Here is a 19,556-nt window from a genome sequence, read left to right on the forward strand (position 1 = left end):
TAACAGTCACTCAGGTCCTAGGCGCAATATAATTAGACACGTTTATTACTTCAGCGGCTGCCTTCGATGGTGCTAAAATGACCTCTACCAGGAATCCTCTCAATACTCTTTGAAGTCTGATAGATATGCAAGATAGGGGACTCATTATGATTGTCCAAAGCCGAGATGGTACAATGTGTTCCGACACAACAGGAAGAATCTACTGGAAGTGTCCAAACATTTTGTTGGAGATGCACTGTAAGTGATTCACTATTCAAGAACATCAACAGTTTGGCAACTGGTTGAGTTTTTCTCAAAGGGGACAACAGAAGGGATGCTGGTCTATGAGACAGATGTGTGTGAGTATGTGTGAGAGACAAACTATAGGGAACAAAGGCAAACAGCAAATATTCCCTTTCTCAGTAAGATATGAGAGATCTTTGAGCAAGTGTAGGCGTTTTTTTCTTGTTTGTCCATGCAGGGGCTTGATCTGACTTCCTGTGGACTGGGCTGCCTCTTGTGTCTTTTTCTTGTCAACACCAGGATGTCAGACGTAACTGGGAGCAGAAATACTCCCACACACTCACAGGATTGATGACCAGTCTACTCTCACCGCCTTTCCTCAGCTGACAAGAACTATCCATAATCGCCCTTTTTCTCCCCTAACAAAATTACAACTTAATGTCTTGGAGTATATTAGTTTAAATACATTTACCCATTAGGGCTAAGATAGTAGTTTCCATAGAAGAAGTTTCCATAAATGAACATTACATGTCTATTGTATGCTAGCCTTTCCATTTACTGAATACAAATTATGGATACAAGCACATGCATATAGTACTCTCACAATGGATTCATTTATGTTAAACAGTGACATACCACAACCATGTTACTAAGATTATGAATAGGTGTTTTTAATAATCAAGGGTCATTTTCTATATAATGTAAGATCTATACAAAAACCACAAACCATGCAATTATCATTTATTTATGAGATTATTTGTGATGATTATGTTTTAAATGTGTTTTGTGTATTTCACTTCTCTCCTTCTGTGTGTGTGAGGAAGAACAAGTCTAAGTAAATTGGTTTGTGTTAGTGTTATGAATGTGTATGATTGTTTTCTTGTTAGTGTGCGTGAGGTTCCTCAGAGATCCTCATCTTAGTTTCCTTTATTAATTCTCTTTCATGTGGAATAAATCACCAGGACACGACACCTTGAACTACTGGCTGCTCTGGCCATGTCACCCTGATGATGAATACTAGGAGACAGAGTTGTGCAGGTGTCTGTGTCTTGTAATTCTATAGATGTATAGAATATTATTACCAATACACTTGGTTGGTTGAAAGAGGTTAATAGAATGCACAAGAATCAGTCCCCTACTTTGAAAAGCTGGCCATATTCCCGAACCTTGCATCAAACTTTGGCCTCAGGGAGAGACATACTTCACAGGGGAAATCATTTTATTTTACACTGTCACTCCCTTGTGCATGTGTGTTGTATATGTGCGTATTTGTGTGCGCATGTGTGAGTGGGAGAGGGAGTATGAGTGTAAATATGTGTGAATGTTTGGGAAGAGGTAGGGATTTATTTAGTCACAGATGACAGATGATTCATACTTCTCATTTTGTCTCTCTGAATAGTTTTAGTCCTCAGAAAGTAACTAAATAGACAACTGATTTTGTCATCAGTCAAAAGACAACTTTCATGCAAATGTTTGTTCAAGCAATCCGTGTGTATGTGTCAGTATGCTGTGTGGGATAATGAATCAATCACATCATCAACACTTTCAATTGGACCTTGGAGATTGGTCCCACGCTCTCTACTGTAACATATTTCCTTGCTCCGCTTTTAATCCAGCCCTACCTACAGTTTTAGCCAGCACAAATGTCAGGTGCTGTAATGTATTTGAGGTGCTGCTGGTGCACTGTCTTTAAAAAACAAACTGCACCTATTACTACTAACATGTCATGATGTTACACTTGAGATATGATGTTTTTATTGTGCACTGTCATATCATCAGAATAACGTATTACGTAATGCCCAGTTGAGATGATGTCGTTTTTGCACTGTCTTGTAGAAATACAGAGAGTCACTGAAATACTGTGCCCTTGTGGTCCTTCATCATATGCTGCCCTTACAACATGCACTTTTTGTATACTGCTTTGGATGAAAATGCTGCAGCTCTGCACACCTTCACTCCAGCTACATTGTTATTCAATAACAGGGTAGGCTGCAGCCCATAATGGTCAATGTTAGAAGCTACCTGATAGCGAGGATTTTACTATAAACTGGGGCGGAAAGACACATGGATATCATTCTACTACTTCAGAAATATTCTCGCTGAGAATGTTAAATGTGGATGAGAAAGGCATAGGTAACACTTGTCTGGGCAAAATTTGTATTCTGCAATCTGTCGCATTTTACGTATACTCATAGGTAATGTAGCCTGGCATTAAGTTCAGTCAGGAACTAGCATGCCAGGCAGTTGACTATGAACAATTGCATTCTCTGTGGCAATATACTTCCACTTTTGAAAAAAAATCATACTCCTCGAGTTCAGATCAGGCTAGTGATTTCCTCCCAATCACCCCTCTCTAGGTTTCTCCATTATAGCCCATGTGAGCGTTGAAGTCTCCCAGCAGAACAATACAGTCCCCGCATGGAACCCTTCCAGGACGCCACTCAGAGACTCCAAGAAGGGAAAACACTTTTCTGGGCAAGTCCAACTGAGAGGAGCACCCAGGGTTGACCCGGAACTCGCTGGAAGGATTATTGACCTAATCTGGCCTGGAAACAGTTTGGGATTCCCTTAAAAGCGTTGTTTGGGAGAGGGGTGTCTGGGATACCCTGCTTAGCTTGCTGCCAGCCCCAGATATGCAGATGATGATGGATGGATGGATCAGACTCCTCTTTATGCTCTGGATTGCTTTCAAGGGGCTACAGTGGATTTAGTCTAAAGGTAGCACATTTGCTATGGATTAGTGTTACATACTGTAAGTATGGGAGTTATCTTTAGTGTTGGAAAAACACCCATGACATTAAATGAACACACCAACTGCCAAACCCCGCTCAGGGACCAAAAAAGGATAAATATCTGAGACATTTTTGCACTTCTCCACAGTGGGATTATAAAAGTCATGACATTTTACACTTCACAATGGCATCAGGGGGTCAAACACCAGTGTCAAAGTGACAGATGATACGACATACAGTTCCTGCTTGGAAGTGTTGATCAGTGTGTCAGGGCCTTTATTGTCTCAGCTGCTTAGTAGGAGTATCTGCCAAACACCCACGTACTCAGAGGTCAAATCTCTGCTGGATATTTGGCTCAACAAACAAAACCGCTCTGTAGTTCACTGTACTCCTTCCAAATCACTCACGGTGAAATAGCGCCCTTTGGTGTTTGAAAATGGTACAGCAATTACATCATATTCATATTTTGTAATAAAATGTAATCCTAAACTTGTGTGTTTGTGCGTGATTGATCTTACTGTACACCAGTTGTCATCATTATGGGAGCAGCGATCGGGGAGAAGCTTTGTTCCAAGTGCAGTCAACTTCAAACGAGAGGACCAGAGTAACCCATACATGTTGTGTAACTCTTTTTTATTTGTATTTTTTAAGTAAGATTGATAGTGAGAAACCATTACGGTGAGCTATACTGAGTTACATAGTTTTTTGTCAGTCTATATCTTTTATCTATTCCAGCCACAGTTCTTCCCTAATTGCAAAATAGAGTCCAAATAAAATACACACAGACACATGCACACACACACACACACACACACACACACACACACACACACACACACACACACACACTATGGTAGCCTCCCCAAGGCACAGTTATTCCTCATTTTTTGGACTGCTTTGATAGGGTGAATGACTGTGAATTTGACTTCTGGCGAAAAGAGAGGACTTCCATATTCAAATAACATTCAACACAAAGGATTCTTGTTCCTATGAACAGGAATTTTGAGAGGTGACCATACTGAAGGAAGAAAGTCATGGCTGTTTTTGAAAACATGCAGAACTGTCTGGTTTGTCATTTTTGTTTAATTTTAATATTCCTATTATGAGCAAGTAAACGGTGAGATTTAGTATGTTATTACCCCCCAAAACACACACAGACTCTCCACACTTCTCTTACCCTTAATACAAATCAGCTTGGGGCAAGAAGGAAGACTTCTACTAGACCAACTATCTAGGTCAAAAACAAAGACCACCACTACTGCACAAGGGAAGAAAGAGAGAAAGAGAGAGATAGTAGAAGAGAGAGCGAGAGAGAGAGGATGAGAGATTACATGAGAGCAAACAAAAAGGCTTTAGAAAAAACATGGACCTTCCCCATGTGAATCAATATTCCATCCTTGTCCTCCCTGTTGAGCAACGAGGTCAATTTAGAAAAAACAAGGGAAAGAGGAGGAGAGAGAGTGAGAGAGTGAGCGAGAGAAAGAGAGAGAGAGAGGGAGAGAGAGAGAGAGAGAGAGAGAGAGAGAGAGAGAGAGAGAGAGAGAGAGAGAGAGAGAGAGAGAGAGAGAGAGAGAGAGAGAGAGAGAGAGAGAGAGAGAAAGTGAGTGAGTGAGTGAGAAAGTGAGTGAGTGAGTGAGTGAGATAGAAGAGTTGTGGAATGTTTTTGGACCTCTGAAGCCCAGGACAGAACATATTTTTCTGTGCATGCGTTAAGACTGTGACACTGTTCTGTCCAACATTTCTTAACTTGAAACACACCAGACAAAAACTTAAGGTATGTATTGATGATCAGCAATTTACGCAACATTTAAAATTGATTATATATAACATTTTTGGATAAGGATGGCATCTTAAAAATGTGTCAATCTGTAAATTAAAAAACTTGAATAACATCCCATTATGAATCAAATGTTGTTTTTGTCTATCTTACTTCTCTTTAGTCGTATTTTGCCATAGTAGTAATAATTGTTACTTGAAACCGGAATCGAGAGAGTAATCTTGCAGGAAAATAGTGCAAAATTACTGAACACTAATAGAAAAATACAATACATTGTCTTAGCATTACTCCTTCCATTAAGATCCTGATTTTGAAATAATATGCTGTTTTTACATATTTAAATATGTAATATTCTTATCTACAATAATATTTTTTTTGTCTTGACTTACCATTCCTTTTTTACTGTGGTAATTTCCAGGTTGTTGTTTTATTGTGTCAAATCTCTCTATCGAGCAGTATGTTACACTATAAGATGAAGTGGCTGATTCTGGTGCAGCTCCTGCTGGCTCAGCACGCTTTCTGCAGGGCGCCACCTCCCCCAGTGCTAAGTAACAGTCACCTGCCGAGCATCCCTGTCTTGGAGGAGGGGGACACCACTAAACAGAGCCAACGGCCTCTTCTGGACTCCCAAATCCATCCTAATCTCTCAAAAGGGGTGCAGGAAGAAGCAATCCATGCAGAGGATAGGGTGCAGTGGGAGGACAAGGACAAGTCAGCCCAGCGCATACTCGCCACTTTCAGGGCAAAGTTTGAGGGTCGCATCCACATTCAGGGGAACGCCAGCTGTGAAGAACTCCTGTCAGCCTCCAACCCATCCTCTGCCCTGTTTCCCAGGGAGCTGCTTGGCCTCTCACTGGTGCCTGTCCTGGTGGTGGCAGACTGCCCCAGGGAGGCCCACACCCTGGTGCTGCGGCTCTATAAGCTGCTGGGTGTGGAGGACACAGAGCAACTTCTGCTGGAGTTAGAGAGTCTAATGGAAAAGGGAGTTCCCCGCCCCAGAGCCTCTGCCGCTCCTTCCTCACCCGTTGGACAGGTCCAGGCAGAACGCCATCTCCAGGCAGTGATGTTTAATATCCAGCAGCTGGCCAAGGCTGGGAGGCGGCAAGGCAGCTCTTGGTGGGGGAAGAAAGTAAATCAGTGTTATGGCTGGACCAAGGTGAACGGTACTTTGCTGTTAGGGGATAAGGTGGAGGGATCCGTGGGGGGGCTGGAAGAAGCTGTAAGAGCCTGTGAGAGCCTCGGGGCACAGTGTGCTGGTGTGTCCCGTGGTGGGGTCCTTGACTCTGGGCACTACCAGGCTGTGATGAAACCAGGGAGCTGGGTCGTTCCGACTGAGCACCCTGACTCAGAGAGCTGGATCCGACAATGTCGCTCCGAGGAAGGCGAGGCACTATCTGCCTCCTCAGGTCGGCGTGCAAGGCGAAGTTCCCAGAGGGACTGTGTGGACAAACAGGAGCAACGCGTTTACAATGTGGTGGAGTGGATCCCTGCTGTAAGCACCCTTTACAACCTAGGCACAGCTGTCTACTATGCCTCCGTCAACTGTTCCGAGACAGCCAAAGAGAGAGCCATCCTGAGCGCTGTAGACTTGGGCACCGATGCCCTCATGGCGGTGACGGGGGGCACAGCAGGGGTGGCAGGCTATGCCCTGGGAGCGGGAGTAAAGACGGGAGTGAAGGCAGGGATCAAATACCTACTGAGCTCCATGAAGCACGAGGAGGATGACCTAATGGTGAACCAGTACAGCTGGGAGGAGGGAGTAATCACCATGCAATAAATCCAGGACCAGAACATGCAGCTGCAGATCTGATCCTGATTTATCCACCTCTACTATCTGTGTTCTACTAGCCAAAAGTCATATGGGAATTGGCCAAAAAGGCTATGTTTGCATTTTAAAAAATAGCAGAGGTTGGATTAATCAGAAACAAATCTGGCTTTTATCTGATTAAAGGATGGAGGGGCTTTAGAAAATCCCTGAATAACCCCCCTCAAAATCAGACCCTGAACCTTTCCCTCTTTTCTGTTCTGTCTGTCCTCCCCCGACCCCGATCCCCACCCGCTCACCTCTACTGGTCAGGTCAGACTCCCCCTTATCCACCTCATAATTCAAACAGCAGGGACTATTGTTTCAGTATTACTTCAATGTTGTTGTTTTTATTATCAATAAGGAATATTCATAGGATGCTTTTTATCAGTAATACTTTAAATATTTCTGTATTTTTATTATATTCAGCAAGCAATATTCGTAAAGCAATATAAACACTGGGTATTTGCAGGTATCAATTTATTGTCATCCATTTTTGGTTTTTCTTTAGTCTGCATGGAACTGACTATGGCCTGAAAATACCTTTGCATGAAGTCATTATAAATGTAGGTTTATTTGTAGACTACTTTAGAATGTATTCCTAGACCTATATCTTCCTCTTCAAATCAGTGTTTTTTGGTTATTGTTGGGCATGTGTAAGTGTAACAAAATAGGATTATTTTCCCTTAGTTACTGTGTTGTTTATAGTTTGTTAGTGGGTGGTTACAAAAGAGAAGTAATTGATCAGCAATAATGACGTGTGTTTTGAGTTGTCATGTTATTAATAATACAGTAAATTCCGTTCAAATGTTTTACCTGCGACTATTTAACATTAACTGTATTTGATTATCATGACTCTTGATGTTGAATACAATGTAATGTAGAATACAATTAAAAGAAAAGTATTTTAAAACAATAATTGTTTTAAGAACCAGCGCCACAAGTGGTACTTTTCGTTTTCATACGTCACATCAGTTAAGTTTCACAACATCATTTCTTGGAAAGTTTGTACTTTGAGCCTTAGGTTTCTATTTTGCTGTTCCATCAATGCTCACCCCCTCTGAAAATAGATTGACGCATTCGTTTGACCAATCAGACCTACTAGACAGTGCGAGGATTCACCAATCCGTTTGCTGTAATGAGTTGAACGGGAAACCTGGGTCCGGACTCAAACTGACAGACCGAAGTGGCGTATAAAACGTTCAATGTCAGAGAGGAGGGAATACTGTATTAGCCAATGGAACGTAGATAGAGCGCTGTTACATTCGGAGGGGGAACACAACATTCGCGTGAAACGGACTTTCTTCGGAAGTCGGCCTCAAATTTGTTTTGTCGACAGCTGCATTATAAAATATTATTGAACGTCCCGTATATTGTCGGGAATTAACATTAAAACCGTTGACGAGCAAGATACTATAAAAACATTAAAATAACAACAGCTGGTGAGTGGACGTTTGAGATAATTTCGGCTATAGCCTACATTGAACGCTAAATTGAATGCAAGAAGTGTTACCCCCTAACGTAGACCTGGCTGGGAAATGACAGTATCTCAATTGTCTCTCGATTGATTTTAAGAGCCTCCCTTGCTATTGGCGACATTGGATGAATACTCTTATTTGTAAAGCGAGATCTCTCCGTTTCTCTCTCTCGTCGGACCAGAATGGCACTGTGGGCGAGGCTCAATAAGCTGGACTCTGTCTACCGTAAGCAAGTAGATGACCTGTATGATGGAGACAACCTTCCCATGGACCTACGACATTACCTGGCTTCCTGGATAGAGACGCAAGATTGGTGAGGCAGCATTTTATGCCTTCAGACTCGCATGCACATTTTCTTTTCTGCACACAACTGCTGTAATGGCTAATCATGCTAACGACGCTAATGGCTATTGAAGTTCATTATTTTACAGAATGTTAACTTTGTATTTCTTTCTCATAGGGAGACTGCATCACAAGATTATGACAGAGCCATGGTGTTGTTCCAGGTACTGCTGGAAGAACTGGATATTCAGCACAGTCGCTTTGTCCAGGAAGACGACTTCCTACAGCAGCATAACATCAGACGCCATAAACACCACTTCCAGGTCTGTCTGCCAGCTCCACCCCAAGCCCAGGTGCACCTTGGAAGTCTTGAAGAGCAGTAGGCATGGCAGAACTGCTCTCGGCTCATAAAAGTATTGCTAATTCCCTTTTAAGAACCAATGTCTGTAGAGAAGAGAGTTGTATAATCGTGTTATTCAGAGCAGCTGGAGAAGCAGTTGTCATTGGTTTAGATGGAACAAAACTAAAACAGAAAAAATATAAAATATACATTATTGCTTATGTCACCTGGTCCACTTCTCGTCCACAGCGATATCAGGAACAGCCATGCAATCTGGCCAATGTCATCCTCTGGTTCCTGGCCAAGGAGAAAGAGATTCTGGATAATGCTGAGCTGGCAGAGCAGGTTAGATACATACTCGCCTGCCATGAATCAACAGGTTGTTCATAGCATTAAAACATGACTACCTTCCCCTTCTTCCCGGGTATGTTTTGTTAAGCCTTCTTGGAAATGGCAACATTCTAACAACAGAAAAATAGTTATTATAAATGTCAACATCACATCTATGTTCTCTCCTCACCACCTTCCTCTTCATCATCATCCTCTTCTTCACAGGTCAGCCTGATCCAGGTCCACCAGAACCCTATGGAGATTGACAGCCAAAGGAACGTGCAGCGTAAGGTGGACATACTCAGAAATAAAGTAGAGGTGAGTTGCCTTCACAGTAAAACCAGTGTTTATCTTGATACTTTTGAATACAACAATAAAACATATAAGCTGTTACTTTAGCATTCCATTTCCTGTAGTGGTGTTTATCCAAACATTTACAATCCTTTATAAGCGATTTAATTATATTTATTTTTCAATTTCTTAAAATACAGTGCCTGGACCACACAGTGAAATGTCTGGAAGAGCAGCAAGATGAATTTGATTTCAAATTCAAGACTCACGCAATGGAAGGTGAGCTCCCACACACATCGATGGTGAAAAATACGTGGACACCTGACACCTATATGAGCTTGTTGGACATCCCCATTCCAAAACCATGGGTATTAATATTGAGTTGGCCCCTTTGCAGCTATAACAGCTGTCACTCTTCTGGGAGCGCTGTCAGCTGGATTCTGGAGGGTGTCTGGGGGGATTTGTGCCCATTCAGCCACAAGAGCATTATGGATGTTGGGCACTGATGTTGGGTGTTGTAGACCTGGCAGCAGATGGCTCTAGAATTCATCCCAAATGTGTTTGACCCTCAAAGTGGCCTGGTGTTTTGGGCTCCAGTTGTAGGTGTGTCAGTCTCGGGATGGGTAATAAAGACCGAATGTGTGTTTGCATGCAGCTAGCACAGCTGAGGCGGATAAGAAGATGCTTCAGAATCTTCTTAACAGGCTGGATTTCTCAAGAAAGGTAGAAGAGGACTCATATTCCATCTATATGTTTCCGTCCCATGCTACGTCATTGAAATTCTATTGAGATACATGTATAATGTCAACCTGACCCTCTTCTCTCTGTCCTGTATCCTATTGTCCCTCCTCCTACATGTCTGCCTTCTTTCTTCCCTCCCTCAGAGCATGTTGGCAGGCCTGGGGGAGCTGTTGGATGTTGCTAAGGATCTTCTGGATGTCCTGGTGAATGATGAGCTGCAGGGGTGGCAGTTAAGGCAGCAGAGGGCCTGCATAGGAGCCCCAGACGACACCAGCCTAGAGCAGCTGGAAAAATGGTACACACATCCCAGACAGACGGCCTACACACACACAAACACACATCTAGTGTTGTAATGGGGACTGAGGAAGTGGGTATGCTATTAGTAGAACACCATGTTCTGGAATTGTACATTTTCAACATCCATGGAAACTCCTCACCTACTGACAGCTGTGTTCTGTGACCTCACTGTGACTTACTGTATTCGACTTCTAACCTGTGTAGGTTCACGGCAGAGACGACCTGTCTATTCCAAGTGCGAAAGTTCCTCAAGAAGCTGGATGAGTTGATGGGGAAGATGACTTACCAGAACGACCCTTTGATTGCTCAGAAACCTTTGTTGCAGACTAGGGTGGATGACCTGCTCACATCTCTCATCAAAAGGTATTAACTTCACACATAGACATGCTCACACATACATACATACTAAACACGCACTACCACTACATACTGTACATACAAACCTTAGTGTGGTGTGTATGTAGTATATTGTATAGATGGATTGCACTGTGTATTTTTAAGTTCCTTTGTGGTGGAGACTCAGCCGTCAATGCCGCAGGGTAAAGGCCCCTTGGTTCTGCGCACTAATGTCCAGTTCTCTGTCAAGACCAGGTCAGTACCTCAGTTTAAGTTGCTTTACAGCTATGGACCCTACCTTAGGTGCACTATATGTATCTTATGAGTTAATACCTGGTGTACTTTATAATAAACTATATTTTGCAGAATTCTAGTCAAGTTTCCTGAGATGAACCATGCCATGAAGGTGACAGTGTCCATGGACAAGTATGTTTGAATCTTTACTGTTGAATTGATTTATGTTTCCCTCCAGTGGTCATCATACTGAACTGTGTATATCCCCTTTTCTCCGATTAGGGAGGCCCCTCAGGTTAAAGGGTAAGTAGTTGTTTACACAATCATAAGAATGGTGTGAGAGGCTAATGTGTGTGGTCACAGAGCAAACTGTGAATGTCATAATAAGGAAGTGCCTGTACAAAAAGCCTTTTTTTGTAGTAAATGCAAAAATGGTCACATTCTGCTTCTATGTGTTGTCCCTGCAGCTACAGACGATTTAATGTTCTGGGGACCTGCAGTAAAGCCTTGAACATGGCTGAAAGCATGAATGGGGGCATGGTGGCAGACTTCAGACATCTGGTATGTGACATACAAACAGGCAAACTAAACGGTGACCATAGAAGTTTGCAGTTAGTTATGCTTGCCCAGAAGTTGTTTGAACTGTGTTTGTGTGTATGCAGACTCTTAAGGAGCAGAAGTCAGGAGGAGGAGGCAAGGGTATTACTGATGTGAGTTTCAATTACTTAATCTTAGTTGTCAAAACTCAGAAACCAAAAACACATAGTTTTCATATTATTTGCCATGTATAGAGATGTGTGTGTTTAGGCTTGTGTGTGTGTATGTCTTTATAGTCTCTTTTCCTCTTATTTCCCAGTTGTCTCTCAGTGTTACAGAGGAGATGCATATGATCTACTTTGACACTGTGTTTGACCTGGCCGACTTCTCAGTGTCTCTGGAGGTGGGTCATATTCTCATTACCTGCTCTGTCATCTGGCCTACAGTTGTGTTAGAGAAATTACAGTAAATGTTTTTAATAGTGCTGTCAGTTAAACGCGTTATTAACGGCGTTAACGCAAGATTAACGTTCTTTTTGGCCTAGCAAACTTTGTATTTTTTTTCACATGCTGTTGCAACCACTACTGACGTTAGAAAAACGACAACACCCCACCGGATCTAGCTAGACCGGAAACAAAACAACAGGCACACCGCACACTTGTTTGGGCTTGCGAGCCGGCTAAAGAGTAGTAGCAGAGCCTGTTTAAGGACATTCTCTGGTAGTAGGCTAATGTTACATTTTGAGTGGATGGCGAGCGCAAGACACCGAAATGGATGCCAATAAGATTATGAATGGAAAGTTTACTTTTAAAAAGTTGCCAAATGGTTCCATTGACAAGACCAAAGTGATCGGTGTGTTTTGTCGTTGTGAACTGAGCTATCATCGCAGCACGGCCAGTCTGAAATACCACTTGATGGCCAAGCACACAGCTGATGCGAATTCTCCGCCCCCTCGTCAAAGCCAGGCGATTGCAATGTTGTTTTCAATTTAAAAGAAAAACATTTGCACTAAGCAATCCGATCCACTTTTCCATGTTGATAAGAGCTTTGAAATTAGAAAAAAGAATGGGACAAAAATAAATCAAGGGACATTTAGAATAGATAAAAATGTGCGATTAATCGCGAGTTAACTATGACATTAATGCGATTAAACATTTGTATTGTTTGACAGCACTAGTTTTAAAATAATCATCCATTTGAGGAAGGGTTTACGTTACACCATATATTTTAAACACAAGCTAAATTAAACCAGTGTCTGTTGTCTTGTTGCCTCCCATAGACCTGGTCTCTCCCTGTGGTCATCATCTCCAACTCCAGCCAGCAGCAGAGCGCCTGGGCCTCTGTCCTCTGGTTCAATATGTTGAGTGAAAGCGTAAAGGTGAGACATCATCTGTAGGTCAGAATGAGATGTCCTCAAACTCTGTCAGAAACCAAGATGGTAATTGTATTATGTCTTCTTGATTTTAGAACGTCCTGTTTTTTGCAAGTTGTCCTGTTGCCCCTTGGTCTAAGTTTGGCGAAATGTTGAGCTGGCAGTTCCTATCTGCTACCAAGCGAGGCCTAAACTCTTCTCAGCTGGACATGCTTGCCCAAAAACTTTTTGGTACATACACCGCCCTCAACAATATTACCTAGCACAATAATGCTGTCATCACTATGTGGAAGTGTTTTGCTAAGTATATTTACATAGTAAATGTCAGTAAGTTGTTGAATTATTGTTGTTTAATATTTTTTGTTACATTAGGAAAACAGGAAAGTTATGAAGCATGCAAAATCTCATGGGCCAAGTTTAGCAAGGTGAGAATTTAGCTTCTGTACAATACACGTACAAACTCTTACACTCTCACGTACAAACTTTAATGCCTTATGAACAATCCAGTCAGTTTTTAATGCTAACTTCCTTTGTTGCAGGAGAATGTTCCTGACACAAGCTTCACATTCTGGGTGTGGTTTGATGGGATCCTGGGAATGGTGAAGAACCACCTGGAGAACATTTGGAAAGACGGGTACATTTGTTAACTTTCTACTTTTTACTGTCTGCAATCCTTAGGAAGAGTACAGTGGGCTAATATTTGGACTCCCCAATACACACGCATAGAAGTATACATTTGACCGTTTTTACTTGAACCTGAGACCAATATTTAATGTCACAGTTAAGAAAATGATGTATTGATTGAATAGATACTTATATCCAAAAGACTTACAAGAAAGATACATCTTTGTTGATGTGTCCTGTGCAGCTCCATTATGGGTTTTGTGAGTAAAGGCAAAGAGAAGTCCCTGCTGAAGAAAAAACAGAGAGGCACATTCCTCCTGCGCTTCAGTGAGAGCATCAAAGATGGAGGCATCACATTCTCCTGGGTGGACTACTCCCCTACTGGTGAGCATGTACAATATTATATCAATGGTCAGTAAATATATATTGTATTGTATTCTTGTATAGTTGTAATAAAACATTGTATGTTTAACTAAAAAGGTGGTCCTTATCCACTGGTGAAAGTAAGCCTGTACAGATATTTTTTTATTCATTTTTTTATGCAAAGGATCATCTTGTTAAGAGCACAATGTTACATTTACAATTACACTTTGTTATTAGCTAAATATATGGTATCCGTCCTGTAAGCATTTAGAAAAGATGAATTAGTCTGCAATCTAGTCAGCTGTCACAATGACAGCGCAGCAGCAAATCAAGCCCAAAAGGTCAGCAAATGTGCTAATATCAGATAGATCTACAAGTCCTTTAGCTCAGCATGTCAGCTCTAGCCGAAGGAATAAACATAATAAAAACATGAAAGCTATAGCCTACATACTCATGATGCTGATAACATAATTGAAATCTGTTGAATGATCCAAATAATCCACTCAGCTTTGCTCCAAATCACAAATCTTTTGACAGTGTACAACTTTATTTCTGTAAATACATGATGCACAAGTGCAGGTTAAATTTCCCTGCTTTTCATGTTTTCACAATTTATCCCACTAGCCTATATTGGTCAAGAATAAATGTTCAATTCAGATGGCTTTGGTTGAAACGTTATTTACCTGTTAGTGATGACAGAAAAATACCAAAGGTTAATACCACCGTAGAAACTTGAGGTGTCAAATCCCGTTCACCTTGTTGACCTTGATCCATGTTCAGTTATGTCCTTGAACCTAAAGCTCAAAATAAAATGTGTGTTCTACTACAATAATTTTTTATCAAATTTTCAATACTTGTATTACTTTTGAAGTTGATCCCGAATGGGTATGCCTACATGAGGTGATTGTCGATAATTAAACAAATGCTGATCAGTTTTTATCTCAAAGTGCACCAGATGTATGCATTTTTTTCAGCAACTAACCACTTTTACCACTGTCCTTATCACAATTTCCACTATATTGACTTATTTTGTTTTGTCACTTCCTCCTCATATTCTCTTGGGATCCTTCTTTCTTATCAGGGGAGCCAACTGTCCACTCAGTGCAGCCCTTCACCAAGGTTGACCTCAACCAGATTCCCTTCCATGAGATCATCAGGAACTTCCAGATCCAGATACCTGAGAATGTTCCAGAAAGTCCTTTACTCTACCTCTACCCAAACACCCCCAAAGACAAGGCATTTGAGAAATATTACACAGTGAAGAGTGGAGGTGAGGATTTTGGGATACATGGTGGTACTGTAAGGGTTAGATATTGAGGTTGTTTTGTAATAAAACTGATAAACAAAGATAAGTGATGAATATAACCCAAATTAATCTTAAAACTATTCATCTTTCAGCTGACAGTCCATATATAAAGTACATCAAAACCAGACTGGTTTTCGTCTCAAGGGAGTGAGTATAGTTTTTTTTTCTGTTTATTTGTTCAACTTCAGCATTAGAGTCACTGAAAGATCTATGGAATTTCAACTGTAATAATTCTTCCACCCCCAGTCTTACTTTTGACATTGCCATAACAGGTTCTAATAGTTTGCTTCAAATCGGAATACATTGTCTCCAAGGAAATAGATGTGTTCTACTCGTTTTGCTCTGTCATCAGTCAGTTTGTAATGGCTGTTCATCATTGGTCATTGTAGGAATACACTGGGCCCTATGTCGCCGGCCAGTTCAGACATGGCAAATGGTGAAGGCTTTGAACCAGTGTCCGGTGAGTCATGGCTCGCCTCGCCGTGCTGGACCTCACAGTCTTAAACCCAATCAAACCAGTGCTTGCCAATTTAATCTGTTTGGGCTTTCTGGTTTATCTCTTTTTTACATTGTGTAGTTAGTGGTCTGGATCTTCATGCCAGTCATATCTACTGTATTGTCAAGTCTGTCAGAGTTGTATTTTTTACATGAAACTTGGTGATTATTACTAACCAAAGCACTGCTTTATGATGATAACCCTATTTGTGGCCAAAACACTGTCACTAAGGATACTGAGGGCAACTAACTTAGTAAATAGCCAAAATAAGTAATCAACTGATCAGTTTTGTTATCATTAAGGTTAGGGTTAGCCCTAACCCTAACTTACTCTTTTCTTTTGTGCCTCATGCATGACTGTGAGATGTCTTGCTATGTGTTGTAGCAGACTTGGCTTTGGTTAATCACAGCTGTTCATTTTCACCACCTATGCAGATTCAACTCAATTGTTCGCATGCTGGTAACATGCATCTTTAAGTTTTTTTTTTTTGAGAAAAAATTATAAATCTATTAGAAAACATAGATAATAAAGATTTCTAATCTTCTTTTGTTCCTCAGTCCCCGCTTTGGACCCCCTCTTATGCTCCTGGATTGAATGTAATTCCACACTGATGGAGGAAAATGTGGATTTGGAATTCAACGAGATCTTCGTTGACCCAACTTTGTTTCTTACTACCTGACCAATTTGCAGATGTTTCTGGATTTAGCACTGCCTGGTTTCACTTTGCACCCAAACCCTATAGACCACAGCCCTGACAACTGACCATGTTTAACCCAACTACTTAACATTATTTATACTTATTCATAATTTGTTGTCCCCAGAAAACAAATTATATCTGAGCATTCAGGTGAAAAAAAACTACGTTAAACTGTACATTTGATCTAGAGAACACACTGTATGCTACTCCTCTTCAGCCTGGTAGTTAGACTATAAACTATAAACAAGACAATACCATAGTCTTAATGAGAATATTTGATTCTTCGAGGCATCTGAAATGGAACACATGGTGGTCCAGTGACACACAGGAACATGGCTCCTCTCATCAGAACCCCCCAAGATTGCAGATAAAAGTCAATGTGGCACTTCTTTGTTTCTTTGCACTAGTGGCTGATGAAAGCCTTAGGGACACTTTTTTCCCCAAGTACTGTCTTTTATGTTGTTTGCTACTGCTATCTTATTCATTCAAAGCATCTCTAAACTTGCGCATTGTAACCGTAACAGATTCAAAAGTTCCTCTGTGAGGAAATTATACCATTATTGTGTAAAACAGATTATCCCATGTGCAGGAAATATGGTAATAATACTCTCTGTTGAGTCATCAATGTGGACTTCACACATTAGCTGATTTGGAGCCTTGATATTGAAGATTATGAGATTTGATGTATTAACAATAAAATGTTTAATATTATTCATAGATAGTACAAGTCATGAAACAGACATAATATCAGACATTAATATCAGAAAAGTGTGTGGGGGTGACAGCTTCCTTCATGTCTTTATGACTCTGTACCACTCCTTAAGTGGTGGCACACTAAGTTCAGATTTAATGCAGCCTTCAAGCATATCACTGCACAACACATTATTTATAATACATGTGACTGCCTGATGTAATTGGGATAAGGATATGTAACAACAAATTAATTTGTTTTAGAGCTGGGAAGATGAGGTTAATTTGACTAACTTCTGGTGGGGAGCTGCATTTGATTAGCTGGAACAGGGTCCCCAGGATGTAGTTAGTGTGTCCAGAGACTTCTGAGAGGGCTGGCAGCCCTGTTAAGCAGAGCTTTGTAGGCCTGGCCAAACTGACGGTTCATGGCAGCGTAGAGAATGGGGTTGATGCAACTGTTCAGCCAGGTCAGGTTGGCACAGAACATGTGGAGGGCCTGGGGGGCTCGGTCCTGCTTGTCTGCGATGTTCAGGAGCAGAAAAGGGACAAAACAGAAAACAAAACACAGAAACACAGTGAAACACATCCGGGTCACACGTTTGAACTCTCCATCCTCTTCTGAAGAGGAGGAGGGCAGGACAGCAGAGGGAGTTGGTGTAGCCATGATGGGTGGGGGTGGTGCAGGGGTGAGGGCAGGGGGGGGCTCCTCTCCCCCTGTAGGGTCAGCTGAATGTGATGCACAAGCAGAGCCCTGGGTAGTTGTGTGAGAGGAGGAGGATATCCCAGTATGCTCCTCTTCTCTGTCTCCACTCATGTTATGGGCTAGTTCCCCCTGGCTGCTGATCTCACAGCTATGTGTGGCCACCCCACTCCCTACACTGCTGTCCCCTTCTGTCCCCTGTGCCTCTGTGAGGGGAGGCTTCTTCCTGGATGAGCGTCGGCTGAACCTGTACTTGACCAGTGCTTTAGCTGCCACCCGGACTCGCCGGTAGATGAGCAGGTAGAAGAAGCCTACACAGCCCAGGCCGATGAAGAAGTAGAAGAAGAGCAGTATGGTGGAGTAAGGACGCCCTCTGGTGCGGTGAAAACTGCAGGTGCACACCTGTGGGACGAACACATAGACGGACCAGAGTGGGCCAAAGCTGGCCAAACCCAGGGCCCAGGTGGAGGGAAGAAGGAGGGCAAGGCCTCGTCTAGAGAACACACGTTCAAACACGGGCCTTCTAGCAACCAGCAGGTAGCGGCTCACTGCTATCAGACACAGAGTGAGGATGGAGACGGAGTTGGAGAGGAAGAGGAGGAGGCCAAAGATCCTGCACCACAAAGGGCCGCCCCTCCAGTGGAGGTGCAGGTAGGAGTCGATGGAGACAGGCTGTAGCACGGTGCAGTACAGGATGTCAGCCACTGCCAGGTTGACGATCAACACATTAAAGCGAGTCCTTAGTCGTGAGTCTGTGGCGAAGACCAGTATAGTCAGTATGTTGCCCACTGTGCCGACAACTGACACAAAGGACCCCCACAGCACGCCAAAGTAGCGGTAGCCCTCCACTGAGGGATCATAACAGGAGAAGGAGTCATTTGTAATGTTTAGCATCTTCTGCTTGAAGGTCCGGACATCCAGCTACAAAAGAACAGAGCAAGTCATCATCAGTAGTCTTAAAAAGGAAGCACACATATGCACTCAGTTAAGGATTTGTTCCCCTTTTCACTTAACGCTTATGACCAAAACAGGGAACGTCTAAAATTGGCACCTCACTGTTCGCGAACTGAAAATTAGAAGTCCTTTGTCTACAGGACAAGTCATATCCTATAGGGCAGGCCCACAAGTGGCACATATTGCAGTAGGCCTACTCTTAACAGGCTGCTATAACACTCTCCCTTCATACAGTCACTGTCCAATAAAGATTTATTTTAAAACAAAACAAGAACTATCAATACAACAGTTGTAAACCGCAGTGTACAGTACTAAACCTTTGGGTCACAACCATACAAATATATAGCATAGTAAAAACCTGTCTCTAAACAGAGAATCCAGAATAGTAAATGTGTACCTGATTGTGGATGTATATCTCATTTGATGAAGTTCCTAGTAAGTTGCAGCTTCCTATCGCTTCAGGCTGGAGAGTCTTGGGCTGTGTTGTGTCTTGATTGTATGAGGTCTTGTTGAGTTCTGTCTTTATTGGCAATAAAGACCCACTTGCCTTGTATACGTTGAACTGAATGTTCTTTGATCTGAACTTGTTTGTTCTGTATGCACTTCCTTATGTACAGTATAATATGTATCTGCTGGTTCCTTTTATGCTGACCTGATAAGGGCTTCCCCACTCTTCTTTGTGTTGCGCAAAAGGAGTGGGGTTTTATGCATTGCTCAAATGTTGCATGCCAATGGAACGACTTTAACAACAGGAATTGCTCTGACGCAAGAAAATGAGAGTCAGATTTGCCAAAATGTCCTCACCCCATTACATCAGATTAGTCATTAAAAAAAATAGAAAATTAAATAATATTTTATTTTCTGTTTATTTACTCTACAGTAAGAATGCTCCAGAGATTCTTGCCTTTTCTCACATTGCTATAACAATCTATATTTACAATAATGATTCAACA

At 41.9% G+C, this 19,556-nt stretch overlaps 3 protein-coding genes across 4 annotated transcripts; 2 read left to right on the forward strand and 1 right to left on the reverse strand.

Moving 5' to 3' along the window:
- Positions 1-4,564: 4,564 nt before the first annotated feature.
- apof (apolipoprotein F) lies at positions 4,565-7,430 on the forward strand. Its single transcript, XM_062465687.1, has one exon. The coding sequence runs from the start codon at positions 5,189-5,191 to the stop codon at positions 6,506-6,508; it is 1,320 nt and encodes a 439-aa protein (XP_062321671.1). The 5' UTR covers positions 4,565-5,188; the 3' UTR covers positions 6,509-7,430.
- A 307-nt stretch (positions 7,431-7,737) lies between these two features.
- stat2 (signal transducer and activator of transcription 2) lies at positions 7,738-19,156 on the forward strand. 2 transcript variants are annotated; one of them, XM_062465672.1, is made up of 24 exons: positions 7,739-7,977; positions 8,195-8,326; positions 8,474-8,618; positions 8,885-8,980; positions 9,191-9,283; positions 9,457-9,535; positions 9,912-9,979; positions 10,141-10,292; positions 10,499-10,657; positions 10,796-10,885; positions 10,997-11,056; positions 11,147-11,167; positions 11,332-11,425; positions 11,527-11,574; positions 11,721-11,804; positions 12,681-12,779; positions 12,869-13,004; positions 13,146-13,198; positions 13,313-13,407; positions 13,642-13,781; positions 14,842-15,030; positions 15,159-15,213; positions 15,456-15,526; positions 16,120-19,156. In XM_062465672.1, the coding sequence occupies exons 2-24, from the start codon at positions 8,196-8,198 to the stop codon at positions 16,239-16,241; spliced, it is 2,280 nt and encodes a 759-aa protein (XP_062321656.1). In that variant the 5' UTR covers positions 7,739-7,977; position 8,195; the 3' UTR covers positions 16,242-19,156. The 2 variants fall into 2 exon arrangements, with proteins under 2 accessions (XP_062321665.1, XP_062321656.1); XM_062465681.1 differs by lacking the exon at positions 15,456-15,526 and having other exon boundaries at positions 7,738-7,977; positions 16,120-16,241.
- On the reverse strand, positions 16,705-19,414 carry gpr84 (G protein-coupled receptor 84). The gene is made up of 2 exons (XM_062465697.1): positions 19,001-19,414; positions 16,705-18,570 (listed from the first exon to the last, which is right to left on the reverse strand). The coding sequence occupies exon 2, from the start codon at positions 18,541-18,543 to the stop codon at positions 17,296-17,298; it is 1,248 nt and encodes a 415-aa protein (XP_062321681.1). The 5' UTR covers positions 18,544-18,570; positions 19,001-19,414; the 3' UTR covers positions 16,705-17,295.
- Between the last annotated feature and the right edge of the window lie 142 nt (positions 19,415-19,556).

This window comes from Osmerus eperlanus, chromosome 1 (assembly GCF_963692335.1).
Source record: "Osmerus eperlanus chromosome 1, fOsmEpe2.1, whole genome shotgun sequence".
NCBI lineage: Eukaryota > Metazoa > Chordata > Actinopteri > Osmeriformes > Osmeridae > Osmerus > Osmerus eperlanus.